This window comes from Amblyomma americanum, chromosome 7 (assembly GCF_052857255.1).
Source record: "Amblyomma americanum isolate KBUSLIRL-KWMA chromosome 7, ASM5285725v1, whole genome shotgun sequence".
Lineage (NCBI taxonomy): Eukaryota > Metazoa > Arthropoda > Arachnida > Ixodida > Ixodidae > Amblyomma > Amblyomma americanum.
In genome coordinates, this window is record NC_135503.1 from 151248028 (window position 1) to 151266060 (window position 18033).

At 48.7% G+C, this 18033-nt stretch overlaps 1 protein-coding gene across 3 annotated transcripts in view; it reads right to left on the reverse strand.

The window, feature by feature from the left end:
* The window catches only part of LOC144096676 (uncharacterized), a 109069-nt gene that overhangs the window by 78581 nt on the left and 12455 nt on the right, over window positions 1-18033 (reverse strand). Inside the window, exons 4-5 of one of the 3 annotated variants that reach the window (XM_077629513.1) lie at window positions 7238-7468; window positions 6413-6761 (exon numbers count right to left, since the gene is read on the reverse strand). In XM_077629513.1, the coding sequence (XP_077485639.1) occupies window positions 6413-6761; window positions 7238-7468 (580 nt within the window). Of the gene's footprint in view, window positions 1-6412; window positions 6786-7237; window positions 7469-18033 lie in introns of all 3 variants that reach the window. The other 2 variants (XM_077629512.1, XM_077629514.1) reach the window with 2 other exon arrangements.

Below are 18033 nucleotides of genomic sequence, written 5' to 3' on the forward strand. Positions count from 1 at the left end.
CAGTGTTGCCCAGCCGACATTAACACTCGGCTTAATTTGGCTCTGTATACTTGCAGTGGGAGTAAATTGCCGTTTAGGCGCAGCTTGGCGCAGGAGATCAAATTGGCACAGAATGGCGCAATTGGCGCAGCACTTCCACCCCTGTAAGAGTCTAAAAATGGTGTATTTGATATAGTGCAGTACCGCTTATAATGCGGATTTTCCCGACTCCCGCGGCCTACGTTATAAGCGGTCTATGCTGTATCGGGTCCGAAAATTGGGTGCGCGTTAGAATCGAGTACGACACTAAATCTCCGATATCATATCGCCATCGGCATTTCAAGATGGCCGCCTCGTACGCACTTCGAGCCTAGCTGTCTACGCCTAGCCAGCCTAGCTGCAGTAGCGTCCTCCTCGTGCTTAGTCTACCCGTTTTCTGCGTTTGATCTACCAGCATTGACGTGCCGACAGCGAAGATACGTCGAGTTCATCATGATGCCGCATTTAAAAGGAAAGTCATCATGCGTGCAGAGACTGACGGAAATCGGGCCGCATCACGCGCATTCGGAGTTCCAGAAACATGCGTGCAGGACTGGCGCAAGCAGAAGGAAAAGATTTTCGCCAGCAAGGCTACACGAAAGGGTTTCAGTGGACCGAAGCAGGGCCGGTTCGCCGAAATAGAAGAGCGGCTCGCAGAATACGTGCAAGAGCAGCGAGCGGCGCAGCGGCCAGTGACGATTGATCTGCTCTAATACCCCTGTCACACGGGCACTCTAAAGGCACTTTGAACTAATGCTCCTTTATGCTCCCAAAGGAGCACAACTTCAAGGGAGTTCGTCCGTGCTATACACGGTCGCGGAACGACCTTCGCAAGAAGTTTTTAGCGCCCTCATCGGCGAAAAGCGTTATTAAAATTGCAAACCTCACTGCACATGTAAATACAGAAATGTCACATTTTTTTTAGTAAATTAGTTTTATAACCGTATTATGTTAAAGCAACAAACAACAAACAACATGGCCAACATGGCGGCATATTTACCGTGGCTACCGAGACGCTCGTATATCTCGAACGAGAGTATGGCGTGGTGAGACTGTCACAAAACAAATGACCACCTTATATTTTAAAACACCACTAATCTTATGAAGTGAATTTATAAAATGAAAATTGAATGTTTCTTTTCTCAATTTATTTATGCTGTTAACTCGCTGGGAGAGAGAGTACTCCCTTCAAGCCTCAAAGGACGAACTCGAGCTGCCTTGTTTCGAAGCTCCTTTGAGCTAGGTGTCCTTTGGCACGTCCGTGTGGCAGAGCGCGTTCGTCCTTAGAGTAATGGAGCATTAGTTCAAAGTACCTTTACAGTGTTCGTGTGACAGGGGTATAAGTCTGGGCGATGCAGTTAGCCCTACAAACGGGGCTCATGCGGAGCGACTTCAAAGCAAGCAGGTGCTGGCTGTCAAATTTTATGATGAGAAAAGGGTTTTCTCTTCGAAGTCGGACGAGATATGCCAGAAGTTGCCGAGGAGTATGAAGAAAAGCTGCACAGTTTTCAGCGGTACGTTTTAAATTTGCGCCGCAGGAACGGCTACCATCTCGGCCAGATTGGAAATGCCGATCAGACACTTCTTCACTTCACTTTATTCACCTTAAAGACCCCCTTCAGGGGGCATTACATAAGGGGTGGGTTAATATGTTGATCAACAAGTACAAGTCATTGCTTTGAAATAATTGCTTAGCGTATCTGAAAATGCAGACAGGTGTGTGATGGCAGCGATATCGGTGGGGAGGCCATTCCAGTCCACAACAGTTCGGAGAAAAAATGAACCTGAAAAAGTTGCAGTACGCGACACAGGGCGGGCGATCTGAAACGGATGGGCAGTGCGGTGAGATATGCGGTTCGGATGAGTAATGTAGGGTGGTTGATTTAGAGAACTATGGAAAAACTTGTGGAGCAAATAGAGGCTGGCAATGCGGCGGCGGTCTGCGAGGCTTTCAAGAGCGGAATTCTTCTTCAGAGCTGAAACGCTGGTGGTATATGAATATGCAGAGTGAATGAAACGAATGGCGCGGTTCTGAACTGATTCGAGTGCATTTGTTAGGTATGCATGGTGTGGGCTTCAGATGGGGCTGGCGTACTCAAGTTTGGGTCTGATGAGGGTTTTATAAGCGAGCAGCTTCACGTGTTGCGGCGCATGACGAAGATGACATTTCATGAATCCTAGAGATCTGTTAGCAGATGATATGATTGTGGTAATGTGTGTTCGCCAAGAAAGATCGCTGCAGAGGGTGACACCAAGATACCTAAACGATTGGACGCTTTCTATAAACGAGTTAGCAACTGCATAGGAAAAAATAAGAGGGTTGTGTTGTCGATGAAAGGAAATGAGTTTGCATTTGTTAGCATTTAGCGTCATTAGCCAGAGGTCACACCATTTATGGACGCTGTTAAGGTCGTTTTGAAGAGCCATTTGATCAGAAATGTTAGTGACAGTGCGATAGATTACGCAGTCATCAGCGAAGATACGAATTTTACATGACACATGTGAAGCTAGATCATTAATATATATTAGAAACAAGAGTGGGCCGAGCACAGATCCCTGAGGGACGCCAGATTTAACAGGGAGAGCGCTTGAGCGGTGGTTGTTAATAGAAACGAACTGAGATCGGTTAGCTAGAAATTCTTTAATCCATTGCAGGATATTAGGGTGTAAATTTAAAAGGGCGAGTTTTAGTATTAGGCGCTGGTGAGGTACCTTGTCAAATGCCTTCGCAAAATCTAAAAATAACGCATCGGTCTGCAGGTTGCGGTCAAGGTTAGCATGCACGTCGTGAGTGAAGATTGCCAGTTGGGTTTCGCAGGAGAGCCCCCTACGAAACCCGTGTTGAGCCGGATCAAGGAAGCTGTTTGAATCTAGAAAGTTTATGATATGGGAATAGATGACATGTTCCATGATTTTGCAAGGCACGCTGGTTAAGGAGATGGGACGATAATTTAGCGGAGAATCCTTTTGACCTGATTTGTGGGCCGAGATGACCCTCCCCACCTTCCAGTCGTCCGGTAAAGTTCCTGTCGACAGCGATTGCAGAAACAGTAATGAGAGATAAATGGCAGAAATGTGTTTTGTGTTTTTCAGTACTTTTGAGTTCATTTCGTCCACTCCAGCGGCTGACGAAAGTTTAATTCTGTCGATAAGGTTTTCGATACCCTGCGCTGTGATTTCGATGGGAGACATTGCTGGCAGTGTTAGAGTAGGCGGAGTGGGCAATGGTGAGGCAGTTTCGTTTGTGAAAACAGATACAAACGCGCGATTAAATATTTCGGCACATTCAGTATCACTGGCATCCTCGCCTGCGGCATTCGTTAGAGCGATGATGCGAGTTGCTTGCGGATTTATTATTTCCCAAAACCTCCTGGGGTTATTCGTTAGGATTTTTGGTAGATCAGTTTGGAAAAATGCTTGTTTGGCGCAGCGAATTGCATTGTAATACGTGTCCTCGGCCTGATAGTACCTATCCCATGCATCTGCGTCTGGGCTCCGTTTCGCTGCACTATAAAGTCGTTTTTTTCTTCTTTCCATTCTACTTGGACACCACTCTACTTGGACATGCCTGCCACCACAACTGTTGAAAAGAAGGGGGCGAAGCAAGTGCGCGTGTTGTCTTCCGGCCACGAAAAAACACGCGTCACCGCAATGCTTTGTTGCACCGCGGATGGACACAAGCTGCCCCCGTATCTTATATTCAGACGCAAGACGCTCCCGAAAGGAATCGTGTTTCCGAGTGGCGTGATTGTGCGCGCAAATGAAAAAGGTTGAATGACGACGGACTTGGTCGCCGACTGGATCGATCACGTCTGGCGCAAGAGACCCGGCGGCAGTTTGGGCCTGCGCGCGATGCTTGTGCTTGACGCGTTCAGGTGCCATCTCGACACGCATCAAGGACAAGCTCGCTGCATGCAACACCGACCTTGTCGTGATACCCGGCGGCATGACATCGCAGCTCCAGCCGCTCAATGTTTGTTTAAACAAGGCGGTTAAAGACAGGATTCGGGCGCTCTACACCGAATGGCTTGTGAATGGCAGCCATGAATTCACTCCCAGCAACAAAATTAAGCGTCCCTCGCTGCAAGACTTCACTGGATGGGCGAAAGATGCGTGGTGCATGATACCGTCTGCCATGGTCAGCAAGGCCTTTAAAAAATTTGGTATCTCGAATGCCATGGACGGCACCGAGGATGAAATGCTTTGGTCCGTCGACAGTGATAAGGAGTTGTCTGACAGCGACGACGAGTGAAAACAATCTTGGCAAAATAAGCCGTTTCCTTTTGTGTGTGTGTGTGTTTTATTATCGCAACTTTAGCGCATCGAGATTAAACCTAATTGTTTTTCCAAACGAGACAAAGTTGTATTAGTGTATGAAAGCGTGAGGTGCGTGGTACTTTTTTTTTTTTGCGAAGGAAAACAGGTGCGCGTTACAATCAAGGAGATTTTTTTTTTCGGGGTGGAGGGGTCACGAAAAGCGGGTGCACGTTACAATCGAGGGCGCGTTAGATTAGAGTAAATACGGTATGTACATATCGCAAAAAGCGAGGCATGCTCGTCCTTTGACAGTTCTGACCAAACTTGCGTTCAGTTGCGGACACTGCGCAAAGGGAGTCGCGAACGCTGCATGTCTGCGCTTCTGCCGTCACTGCCGACACGAAACGTGGCTCGAGGTGCGCCTGAACAGTGCTACGTTCGGGTGACGATTCATCTGGTGAATCTTCAGCTATCCCATTGTAGCTCATCAACGGCTGGGGCTCACTCGCAGGCTGTGCGCCCGTGTCGCACGATGCGCCAGAAACAGAGCACGCCGTCTCTGCCGGCAATGGTGACCTTCGACCAGCGTCGCCTCCAACGCTGCTATCTCGGCTCCCGATTCGCGCGACCGTACGCAAAGGTGCAAGAGACTCCGTTAGCGAGTCTTCCATTGACTGGGTTATCGCCGTCGATGGCACAGGGTGATTGCCGGCTTCGCTGCTGGAGTAACACGGTGCAAGACAGCACGGCACGTTTCTGCATGTTCAGTCGGGTGCTCCACTTCTCCCACTGGCCACCGTCTTTTTCTCGCCGTAGGAGGCTTGCACTTCAGTTTTTCGAAGGCGTGCTTCATCGAAAATTTCTTTTCAAATGAGCGACTATCCATCACTAACCTAGGAGCTTTCAGAAATCCGAATTCTGCGTGTCAAATGAAGACTCTGGTGTGCTTTGCAAAGCAAACAGCGGTCCGCTGTGGTTGCCAGCTTGCCCGCTGCCACAGCAGCAACCAATGGGAGAGGTGCCTTCCAGACTGGCAGCCAATCGGAGGGCCGCTTTCATCGGAGGGCCCGTGTGACCACCTCTGGTAGGCCCACGCTTCTTTTGTGTTTGTGCGAATATTACAAGACGACGACGACCGAAAAATTCATAAACGGAACGGCAGAACTTCGAGCTTTTGAACGATACCAAGATGGCGGCGCTCAGTGGCAGGAAAAACGAGATATGGCTCTGCGAACTGCAGTGATTTTGCGTGATTTAGAACTGTTTTCTCGCCCTGCACACTGACAAATTAATTTTTTTTCAGGCATTTACAGTATGTTTTCAGTGAAACCATTTTGAAAGAACAAAGGTGAGGTGTTGCGGATACCAAAACACATGGTTTCCAAAAATGATTTTTTTCGCGGTTTTTGCAATCTGATCCCCGCATCCTCCATCAACTTAAGCTGAACCCTTTTCGTTTGCCTCCACGTTTCTGCCCCGTAGGTGAGTACCGGCAAGACACAGCTGTTGTACACTTTTCTCTTGATGGATATTGGTAAACTGCCATTCACGATCAGAGAGAATCTGCCATATGCGCTCTGCCCCATTCTTATCCTTCTAGTTATTTCCCTCTCATGACCCCGATCAGCTGTCACTACCTGCCCTTTACCACTTCCAGCACCTCGATGCCAATTGTGAACTGCTGTTCACTGCAGCTCACCTTATTTCCCCCTTTCTGCTGCTACGCGCATCCCACAATAATGCAGCTGCTCAATACACGCTGCTTCTGCAGCACGCTGGGCACGATGCAGCCAAGCAGTCCCACCAGTAGCTGTGGCAACTGCAGTAAGCACAGTCACACGGAACCCGTTTTGCCCACCGTATGAAAGTCACTGTCGACATCAGCGCCACATCTTTGTGAAGACGCGGCGTGAAGGAGGTGTATACAGTGCACTCCAGCCAGAAAATTTCACGAATTCATGCCATCGAGATTCATCTGTGCTTAATTTTGGACACACTTCTTTGTAATTCAGTAATTATTCTATGCAGCGTCCCATTACAGTCTTCTCACTTTGGAACCCTTATCCTTCTTGTAGCTAATAAAGACTTGTTCTGTTTGATTTAGAGTTTTCGAAAAAAAAAAAGAGAAGTCTCTGACCTGCGGGAGGCTTTTTCTCAGCCTCCTCCTCTTCAGCAGCAACCTCTACAGTTTCCATGGGCTCCTCCTCCGCGTCCTCCTCCTTCTTTTCATCAGCATCCTCCGTTTTGCGCCGCTTGGCTTCGGGTTCCAACTGGCCCCGCCTGGAAGCGCCCCTCCGCCGGCTGGGTGCAGGGGGCGCCTTCTCTTCCTCTTCTTCCTCGTCCTCTTCAGCCGCGGCTGCAGCAGCACGGCTTCCGCGCGCACCCCGTGTGCTCCGCTTAGGCCGCTCCTCAGCGGCAGGTGCCTTACGCAACTCCGATGTTGCTTTGCGGCCTCTCCGCCGGGGAGTCACCACTTCCTCCTCTTCCTGCAAGTGCAGACCACACACACACTGCATTCAGATTAACAGACGGTTTGATTAAAAAATGCAGAATTTGCATATAATGCACAAGAACAATCATACAAGACAAATCAGCTAGGCCCGTCCATATGTGACAACTCGTTTCTATGCAGGACAATCAATAGCTTGCTAATGCATGTGTGCTTGTTCTTGCAGATACGGCAACCTTTCGAGACCTCCCACACAAACTTAACAGCATGCCTGAACAAGTCGTTTTATCAACCAGAGGCCCACTTCGGCGAGATTCATACAGTGCTTGGCTAGACTGGAAGATGCTAGAATTATTCTCAAAGATCAGCTGTGCTATCGCAAGCACACAGTTAAGTAATGGCCCTGGCCACTCAGTGGGCAGCGGCAGCCATAATCGCTCCAAAGAGAGGAGGAACGTGGTACCCTGAAAAAATTTCCTTAGTGCCGCTCTCAAGAAAAGAGCGGGTGCCCACCTCGTCTTCGTCCTTTTTGGTGGCAGCCCGGCGGCTCCCCCGCCGGCCTGTCGATGCGGCCACCTGGCTCGACCGCACCAGCCGGCCCCCCCGGCCCCCCCGGGGACCACCCCGCTGCTTGCGGGTGCCATCCCCCGAGTTGGACTCGTTTTCACTCTCGTCCTCCACCCGGTACTCCTCCTCCTCTTCTTCCTCCTCCTCCTCGGCACCATCACTTTCCTCGTAGTTCACCTGCACCAGCCACCACCACGCCCCACTCCTCTATCACCGCCGACAAAAGAGGGAGTTCGGCTCTTTCGACAGCACACTTTTGTCCGGGAATTCTACTTTCACGAAGTTCCCAAAACAGCTCAGAGAAGTCTGCACAGGAACCTTGATTGGAGCTTGGCTATTGAGCTACTGATCATCAGCTGGAATGCGTCCACTGCATGCCAGAGGCCTCTCCCGATTCCCCATATATCCTGGCTGATTTCCACAAGAGGACACAGAACCAGCGAACAGGTGGGGAAGACAGACAACCTCACTTCACAGAGCACTTTCAATCTGCGACAATCTCTCCAGTCAACAAGCCCAGCTCACCTGAGGGTGTCCACAACAATAGTGAAACTGGCAGTCAAACAGGCAGGTGTTTTTCAGAGACTGCTGATTGCTGAAGCCATAGCCAACTACTTCGACACTGAAAACTTGAGGTGCGCAAATATCAATCCTGTGGTTGCGAAGTGAATACGAGTAATATAATATGGTTACAAATTGAAAAATTTCAAATATCAACAGTCAGCCTCAACTAAAAATTCGGTACTTCTCAGAAAACTAGACATCGAAAGAAACAGATGTAATGCACACAAATCTTGGATAATTTATTAAGCTCATAAGTCCAACCCGGCATTAAATAAAGCGGGACTCAAATGTACTAGTATTAAACTACCTAGTAGTTCTTGATCCACTTTAATGCACTCAGCGAGAAAAAGCCCAAAAGCCCAGCGGCAAACCAATGAATGGTTCGGCATTTCGGATTGCGGAGTGTGCCAGAGGATAGCAAAAGTTTGCTCTCGCAACGGTTCATCGAGGAAAGTGATCGCCAATGCGAGCAAGCCCGAGTAAACTGAGCCTGTTTTCTTTTTTTTACCAGAACCAATTTACAAATGAATTAATCACTTTTTTTTTCAACACATGGAGCTCTATGTACCCTGCCAAGAACGGGCACTAGTACAAGGCACATACTACCGATCACTCATTAGGCGACACTATTTTAGACCCTGCATATAGTTTGACACCGTGTACACATCGATTCCCTTAGTCCTGAATGGTCATTTTTTGTAAGGAAAAAAAAAAAAAGTTCGCTTATATGTGACGTTGCGTATTCCTTTGGATTCCTAAAGGTAGGACGTACTGCTGTGCAGCCGTTGCTGCTGTTATTTCTTTCATTCACGGCTATTTAGCTTGGGCCGACTCGTTTTCACTTCTGTGTTGGTGTCTCAGGAGGGTGGGTATTAAGGCAATTGAGGCACACTGGTTCTGGCGCCCTGGTCTCTTCATCACTGTCATCATCATCAGCCTGACACTACGCCCACTGCAGGCCAAAGACCTCTCCCATGTCTCTCCTATTAACCCTGTCCTTTGCCAGCTGTGGCCAAAGTATCATCGCAAATTCTTAACCTCATCCGCCCACCCAACTTTCTGCCGCCCCCTGCTACACTTGCCTTCGCTTGGAATCCATTCAATTACATTTAAGGACCAGCGGTTATCTTGCCTTCGTATTACATGCCCAGCCCAAGCCCATTTCTTCCTCTTGATTTCGACTAGGATGTCATTAACCAGTGTTTGTTCCCTCACCGACTCTGCCAGCTTCCCATCTCTTAATGTTACACCTATCATTTTTCTTTCCATGGCTCGCTGTACTGTGCTTAAGCTGAACCCTTTTCGTTAACCACCACGTTTCTTCCCCGTAGGTGAGTACCGGTAAGATACAGCTGTTGTACCCTTTTCTCTTGATTGATATTGGTAAGCTCACATTCATGATCTGAGAGAACCTGCCATATGCGTTCCACCCCATTTTTATCCTTCTAGTTATTCCCATCCCATTATCCGGATCAGAGGCCACTATTTGTCCTAAGTAGACGTATTCCCTTAACAATTCCAGTATCTCGCTACCAATTGTAAACTGCTGCTCCCTTGCGAGGCTGCTGAACATTACTTTGGTTTCCTGCATGTTAAGCCGGGCATGCTCGCGCCTCGTACAAATCAAGTACGAGTTTGCTATGGCTTGGCCTTAGCAGCGACATTTTCCTCACAGCACCATGGCCGCAAGGTGGCATCTCCTTGCCACTCACACCATTTGCAGCCGCACCGATCCTCCAAAGCCTGCCTTGTGCCCACCTGCGTGCATGCTGATGGTCTGGTGCAGCAGACAACAAATGTAAAATGTGAGAGCATAGTTTTCTTTTTCAAAACCCCAGGTAAAGAATTAGAAGTGTGCAAATTACAAGAGTCAATGCGGTAATTGAAATTTCCGTACTGAAAGCACCTTAAAATTGACCCCTTCCCAGCCCCTTTAATTCCTTACCTATAACTTTGTGCCTATATGGGAACAGCAGTTTTACAAGCTGTAATCAGGAGGCATGACGTCGCTTGTGGCCGTGAGGTTACTGGGATAGTATGCATCTGACTGGCGATATTAGTCAGATTAGTACTATATCAGTAACCTCACAGCAGCCAGAGACATCATGCCTCCTGATTACAGCTTATAAAAATGCTGTTCCCATGCTCTTTCAAGCAAGAGAAGCACGAAAGCAAAGGCCCAATCCTTCCTCCACCTCCACTCTATAAACAAGGTGCTTTCACCAACAACTGTAATGTCAACAGGATGCACGCCTGCCAGTAGCCGCAGCCACATCTCATTCGGTTCCCCCTGCCAACATGCACATACAGGAAACAACACTGTCAAATACAACAGCTTGGAGTCTTGGACTCAGTCGTGTGACATTTATTTACATACTTACACAGTCACCAACTGAAAATCACAACTTTCCCAAGTGCCACACAGCCCACATAGCCAATGTATGAGAGGCCTCAAAATCTCCAGCACCATGTAATGTGCCATTCAATTTTTGGATTTCCGTACTGTCTGCATTCCCGCTGTCAGGTCTATCGAAGCAAAACTGCCCCACAATGACATGGGCCTCCACTGCCTCTTGAACAGTGCCACAGCGGTGGAACTTCCGCACAAGCAGTGTTGTCGCATGGGAGCCTCCATCCCACAAACGGCGCACAGTGCATGGCAAAAGTGCATTTTTGTGGCAAAAGAACGGAAGAATATGCAAGCAGAAGCAGGAGAAAGTGTGCGGCGGTGATGAAGAAAAGAATAAGAAAAGGAACCGCAATGCATTAGTAATGCATATGGAACAATGCACAGCTGTAGGCACATGCAAATAGTGTTTTTGGTTCGAAGCAGATAGTAGTTAAAGAAAAATTTCAAAGAACAATTCGAATACTTTTGGCACAAAAAAAAAGGTCGAATGGCACATTAGGCACTTTCAACATAGTGCAATTTTCAAACACACAAGGCCATTACATGAAAAAAAAAAAAAGCCTTTTACACTCACTGAAGATTATGGGGACCTGACCCGCCGTCCCCTTTATTTGCTTTATAGCGATGCACCACCTCAATGATGGGCACGCCACGAGTGCCACAGACGGCGTGATTGCTGCACGCGCGGGAGTGTGCATCCTCTTCAGCTGGGGAACATCACTGCGTGCGGACGTGTCGCCTGCAACGCTCCGCTCTCCACCAACGGGGCGAGGCCTTGTGGGGAGGACGTTCTCCCACCATCTCGTCCCGCACGGTGGGGAATATCACCTGCCCTAGTGTGGGCGAATATTCGCTCGTAACTTTGCTAATGAGTTGGACGATCTCGATTCCTTCGTATGTTTTGTTGCTAGCTGGCGTTATTGTTGATGTAGCAATAAATGCCTGTTTGTGTCACCCAGAGTGTCGTTCCTTTGTTCCCTCAGAGCAAGGCCCACCGTGGTAGGCGTGCGGTCCGTAACGTACGCAATCACGGGGTGGGGTCTGGGCGGTTTTTACTGTGACAGCCGTGGTTAAATGGGAGAAAACATATTTATCCGCCAGTTAAAACCCGACATCTGGCAGCCAAACGTGGGGCCTGCTCTCGGAACATTGGACAACTGTCTGCTCGGTTCGAGGAACAGTCTTTGTCCGGACTTGGCAAGTGCTAGGCCTAGTGTGAATTTTGATCGCTAGGACCTGCAGCATGCTTTCTTGAGTGCGAGGTGTATTGCGCTGCAGCACGTTTGAACTTTTCAACACGTTCAGCATGTTTTTCTTGAGTATCTTCAGCACGAGAACCACTTGAAACCACATCGAGGGAGCTCGAGGCCTTGCGACGGCAGAGTTGCCGAGCCCGAAGCAAGTACGGAAGCCGCGTGGATGGTCTGAGCTTTCTGTATATATTTTTCTTTACTGTCTCTCGACTCTGGGAGCTGGGTGCTGCTACGAGCACGCTGGTATTGCACCTCGGCACCGGGCGCTCAGACACCATCCGATACGGTAGGCGTTGACCACTCACAAGCTGCTTTGTGCAGCGAGCGGGTAGGACCACCCCACAAAGCTGATGTCTCCTCGCGGCTGCGCACACATCACCCTTTTCGGGTCTTTGTTTTGTTGACGGTCGTTGTCACAGTGGTAGTTAGGCCTAAGGCTTTTCAGAGCTGCCTGCACCACGTCAGAAGAGGAACGACCACCGGACCGTGTCGTTTAGAGGGGCGCACTTAGCTGCCCACTCGTTTTTGTAACCTCGCACGAACTGAGCAGTCTCGTTCAACTCAAGAAAGGGCTTTGTTCACTCGAACCTTGCATTTGCACAGCCACCCGACACATTTTGCTAGCGAGTTAAGCATTGTGCCATGAGGCCCTTGTGGACGCAGTTTCCCCTCCCGTGACCTCCGTTGAAGGCACGCAGAGCATTTCGGCAATCTTGCAGATCCGGTGAACATCATCTCGCTGCAGCCTGCTGCGACGGAACGGCCTGTATCCTGTTCGCTGCATCCATCCAGGGCAGCTGTGGCAAGACCAGTCAGCAGTCACCTCCGGCTGCTGTTACCCTGGTGACTACTGCAGAATCCAGGCCTGCAGTTTTCAACCAGCCATCTCTTCACGGGTCTGCGGACACGTAGTCCACGGGCCATGCGAGTCGCCCCAGCGGAGACCTTCACGCCGCCTTTGGAAAACCGCGGAAGTCTGTGTGGACGCTGTCAGCGTGACCTCTGCTGCAAGACCTGCCTCAAGTGCATGAAGACTAGGAGACTCCGCCATAGCATGTACTTTCAGGCGCGTGGGTCTATTTAAGGGGGGAAAGCGGCCTTTGAAAGCCGGAAAATCGCGAAAGTCGATTCCTTGGAAAAGTGTATATTCCAGTAGTATATGTTATAAACTACCTCTTCTGTAATTATCAATGTCAAATTCATCGTGAAAACATTGGAAATTAAATATATAACACGGCACGACGGCCTCTGAGCCGTGAGCAAGCGACGAAAATGCCCCAACTAGGCACGCCGTTCCCCTCCCGCTGAACAGCGGGACGCAGAGACAGCTTCAACTATTGAGCAGCATCATGACAGACATGGAAATGAAACTTTCAAGGGCCATTTTCTCGGAATTATTTTTTTGCCTTGTAAGGCTGCTCACCCCAGCACCATCTCAGCAACCGCTCATCGGATTTCCTTGTGGTTTTCTATTTATCCTGTTCGTAAATGAATTTCTGAGGGCAAGGAAAGCCCAATTGTTCAAGATACTGTGTTCGGAATTTGTGATAATTAAAATTTGGTTAATTAGTGCATGTCTAATCAGTAACTAAATTCAGTGCTGTGCTAAAATTTTTTAGCAAGGAAATTTATAAGGGCCTCGTCCTTGCCTGAGGTACCTCTCAAAGAACTAACATAATGAATTTCACAGTGCCAGCCCTTTCTCCAAATTCTCCAGACCTTTCCCAAGGAACCCATGTAAACAACCACGATTATACTCCTGTAACTTGAGTACCAGTGGGCACAACTCCATGAAACTTGGTAGCTCTTCAAATGTTCATGCTGTGAGCCTACCCTGAAAATTTCATCAGGATATCTCCAGAAACAAAAAAGTTGGTGTCGTCTCAACCTTCAAAGGCCGTTTTCTCAGAATTAATTTTTGCCTGGTGTGCTTTTTTGCTTAGTGTAGCCATATCTCGGGAACCGCTTATCAGAATTTCATGGGGTTTCTTTTATTCCATACCTGAATAAATTTCTGAGGGAAAGACTAGTCGGGTTTTTTTCAAGATATTGTGTCTGGAATTTGTGATAAACAGTTAAAATTTGATTAATGCAGGTCTAATTAGTAACACTAAATTCAAGGCTCTGGTAAAATTTTTCAGCAAGGAAAATTAGGAAAAAAAAAAGGGCCTTGTCTTGCACTGGCATACTTATCCAGGAATGACAATACTGATTTCACAGTGCCATCAAATTTTGCCAATTCTCCAGGCATGTCCCAAGGAACCCACGTAAACCACCTTGATATACTCCTGTGACTGGAGAACCAGTGGGCACAGCTCCACGAAACTTGGTAGTTCTTCAAATATTCACGCTATGAGCCTACCCTGAAAATTTCATTCAGATATCTCAAAAAGATAAAGAAGTTGGTACTCAAGGGTAGCCTCCCCCATTAAGGTTGGGAGATATAGGGACCTGCCCCGCCGTCCCCTTTGTTTGCTTTCCTGTGACTGCACCCTGCAGCAACAGCATCGCCTCGGTGAGGGGCGGGCCAAGTTACTCTCCCTGGTTAGTTACCTTAACTAATGAGAGAGGGCGACAGGAGCACCACAGACAGCGTGATTGCTGCGTGCGTGGGAGAGCGCATCCTCTTCGGCTGGGAAACATAGTTGCATGCAGACGTCTCGCTCACGGCGCTCCGCCAGCAGGGTGAGACCTCGTGGGGAGGTACATTCTCCCGTCCCGTCCTGCCCTGTCCCATACTCCGTTTCAAACATCATGTGCAATGCTCTCAAAGCTAGTGCTCATGCTTGCACTGCCTGGATCCGCGACCAAAAAGTAGTGCGCTCCTTGTGGTGAGGCTTACTACACGACACAACGGTCATAATCTTGATGAAATGCACTCTTATTGCTGAGAACGCTGTTGCTTTCTCGTGCCATAGACCACTCGGGCACAGAACAAGCGTGGAGTAACACGCCTCCCTTTATTTCCCCGTCCGGACTAACTACTTCTGTACCTTTCACAGCGTTGCACCTGATGTATTAAACGGAGTATAGCATGGGCGAACATTCGCTCGTAACCTTGCTGGTGAGTTGGACGATCTCGATTCCTTAGCATTTTGTTGCTAAGGGGCGTTATTGTTGCTGTAGCAATAAATTCCTGTTTGTGTCAGCCAGAGTGTCGTTCCTTTGTTGCCTCACAGCAAGGCCCACTGTGGTCGGTGTGCGCTCGGTAGCGTATGCAATCACTGGGTGGGGTCCGGGTGGTTTTGAACCGAGTCAGCCACGGTTAAGGGGGGACACCCCTCTTAGAACTTTTATTGCGAAGCAATACTACTTTAGGCCGCACTTTAGCCCGTTCCGTGGCGAGGCGGTGGTAGGCATCATTGACCTTTAGCGTGACCTCGCCGCGTGACGTCACACCACGTGACCTAGAGTGACGTCACACCAGCTGTGTAAAAACGGGGCCCCATCTCACGCCGTCGCGAGGCGAGGCGGTAGCCACCAACGGCGGCCTAATTCCCGCTCCTCTCACCAGGGGCGCTACGGTCGGTGTGACGTCACACCAGCTGTGTAAAAACGGGGCCCCATCTCACGCCGTCGCGAGGCGAGGCGGTAGCCACCAGCGGCGGCCTAACTCCCGCTCCTCTCCCCAGGGGCGCTACGGTCAGAGTGACGTCACACCAGCTGTATAAAACAGCTCCGCTCCTCTCGCCAAGGCAGTCATACAGCCAGATGTTACGATGTGCCTACGAACAAGGCAGCTCGGCAGAATGCAAAGAGGAAGCATCAGCGAGCTACGGAGACGGAAGAAGAACGAGAAGAACGACTTTCTAAGCGGCGTGCCCAGTATGCAGCTCGGCGACAACGTGCAACCTCCTCTGTGGAAACAGCAGAAGCAAAGGAAGAAAGTATGAGTTTGCCCGACAGTGAGTCTCCTTCTACTAGTTCAGAACGCTGGAACGCGACTAAACGGCAGAGGCGTGTCCAAGAAACCCCGGAACAGCGGCAGCAGCGGCTCGAGAAGAACGTGCGTTTCGAGAGAAAGAAAACGAAAAGCGAAAAAAACAGCGTGCAGAAGAAACACCCCAGCAGAGACAAGAGCGTTCGAAGAAAAGACAGGAGAAATCTCTCACCAAGGTTGGCCCGACTCAACCCGAAGGACACATTGCAGTAGAACGACGTGAAGAACATGCGAGAAGAGTAAAGGAGTTTGAGACGACAACGCGTGAATTCAACAGACGCTTTACTAACAACCCGTTCGGCTATGCGTGTACAGTGTGTGACCGGTTGTGGCATAGATACTAGCATAACCCAAGACTACCACCAGCCATACTACCAGCTGATCCGAGAATAACACACTATTGCTTCGCAATCACCAGGCTTAACCAAGCTAAGCCACGGCCGTTTTTTCCTTATTTATGGGTGGATCTGGCTGAAACTTGCCCCATTTGTATATTTTTGCATGCTGATTTCAAATATCTGATTAGTTTTTTTGTAGATGAAATAGTTTTCAAAATTTGCACCTAATTCATGTTGCTCGTTTGGAGGTGAGCTAATTACTAAACACTCTATGGCATGATGAGAATAGACCTGCCAGAGTGATCTAGAAGGATCATAGAGTGCAACAAGACAAGAATTAATGTGCTAGAAGAATTTCAACCAAAGTTACACCTAGTCAAACTTTTGTGACAAAAAGCCCAAGTTGGCACCCAAGAAAATTAATTTTGTAAATGTTGCCGTGTAATAACTGAACATATTTTAGTCTTAATGCACTGTCCAAGAGTTTTTCTTTCTAACAGAACAAGAATGAGCGCTATAGCACAAATAGTTTAAGAGATATCGCTCCTCCAAAATTGCAGAACCCTGAAAATTGCAGTTTTGAGAAAACGAGAAAAAACATCTCAAAGTATCTACATGTAAATTATGTCAATGATTGATATGTCAACATGATCAGAAACTAGTGGAAAATGAATTAACGCAAAAATTAATGGCTTATGCCAATTTCAGCCTAAGTTATGCAATAGGAAACTTTTGAAAGGAAAGGTCCGTTTGGGTACCCAAGACAGATAACCTTCTCAGTAAATTTTTTCTTGTGGTCATTGCATTTACCTTGGTGTCATGTGACTCACAAGGTTCCCTTTCTAGCAAAAAAAAATTATAGCAATAGTGAGAACAGGACCGGAGATATTAATCTTTCAAAAATGCAACACCACCAAAATTGGGGGATTGTGAGAAGCACTCAAGCCTCACAGCATATTTAATCAGGGAAGAGAACCCCAAAGACCTTCGCATGCTTTCAAAATGCACCAGGAGCATAGTCAGGTTGCATGCTGTCGCGGTGCTTCTTTTTTTCCGCTTTAGCAAAGCCAAGCAAAGCCGCCCGCTTCTTCGCAGAACGCGTGTTACGGCGCAAGTCCTTTTCTTCAGCTCTCCTGGAGACAGTTGCTGGCACGTTCGCGTTGCATTCTTGCAGAATTGCTGTTGCTGTATGCTTGCAGCCGGCATTGAAGCGCAGCACAGCTTCTGCTGTGGCTGCTTCCACAGCAAACAGTGACGAATGCCGCTCTTTGTGGGTCAAGGTGCAGATGATCGATTGGAAGCTCTCATTTAAATTCTGGGTCTTCCCCCGAATGCACCTCTGCAGCAGGCTCTTCTCTGATAAGCGACTGTACACAGGCAAAAGAGCTTCAGCCACATCGCTTGGCAGACTGTACTTATGCTTCGGTTCGCGCTCCTCTTTTGCTTTTGCAGCGTTGTGGCAGCACCAAGACTGCTCACCAGTGGAACACAAAGTGTGATTGGGGGCAGTCATCAGTAGACGTGACGTGGTAATATGTCACCATCACGGCTCGCTGCATGGCATCCGCATTACCTACATTTGACCTTAGCGCTCGGCCATATTATGTAGCTAGCTTGTCAACTAGATCAGCTGTGAGCCTTCCTCTGCCACCAAGACTTTGTTTTCCTGCACCCTTGTGCCTCTGCAAGAGGTTGCGCAAAGCTGCTCCCATACGCTTGTGCACATGGTTTATGCAATCCTCCTTGACTACTTCAATGTAGCCATAGATTTCAGCATCTTGAAGGGCATTAAACGTGCGACTGTCCCCATCGCATAACATCGTTGTGTAGCGCATGTTGTGGCGCTGTAGAGACCTCTCAAATAGAATTTTGCCTGCCTCTACCTCCATTTGGCCAGCCTCGCAGTTGGTGTTCTTTTGGCACTCGTGGCACGATCTCCAGAGTTCATAGCCGTCAGTGTTCGGCTTCGGGCCAGTTTTGCAGCCCAGACAAAAGTTTGACAGCACCACATAATCGAGCACATAACCAGTGAAGAGTTCCACTACGGCACCGGCGCCTATATGTGACGAGTGCCCGTGCGTCATCCATGTGCCGTCATAACACACGGCAATGTTCCCCCTGTGCCCCAAAACACAAGTCGTCATATACCTTTGCCACTGCCTGCACGGCCTGTGCCATAGCTGCCGCGGCTGCCCGAGTAGCAGCAGATTGCAGTGTGTTTTTCAAGTGCCGTTGAA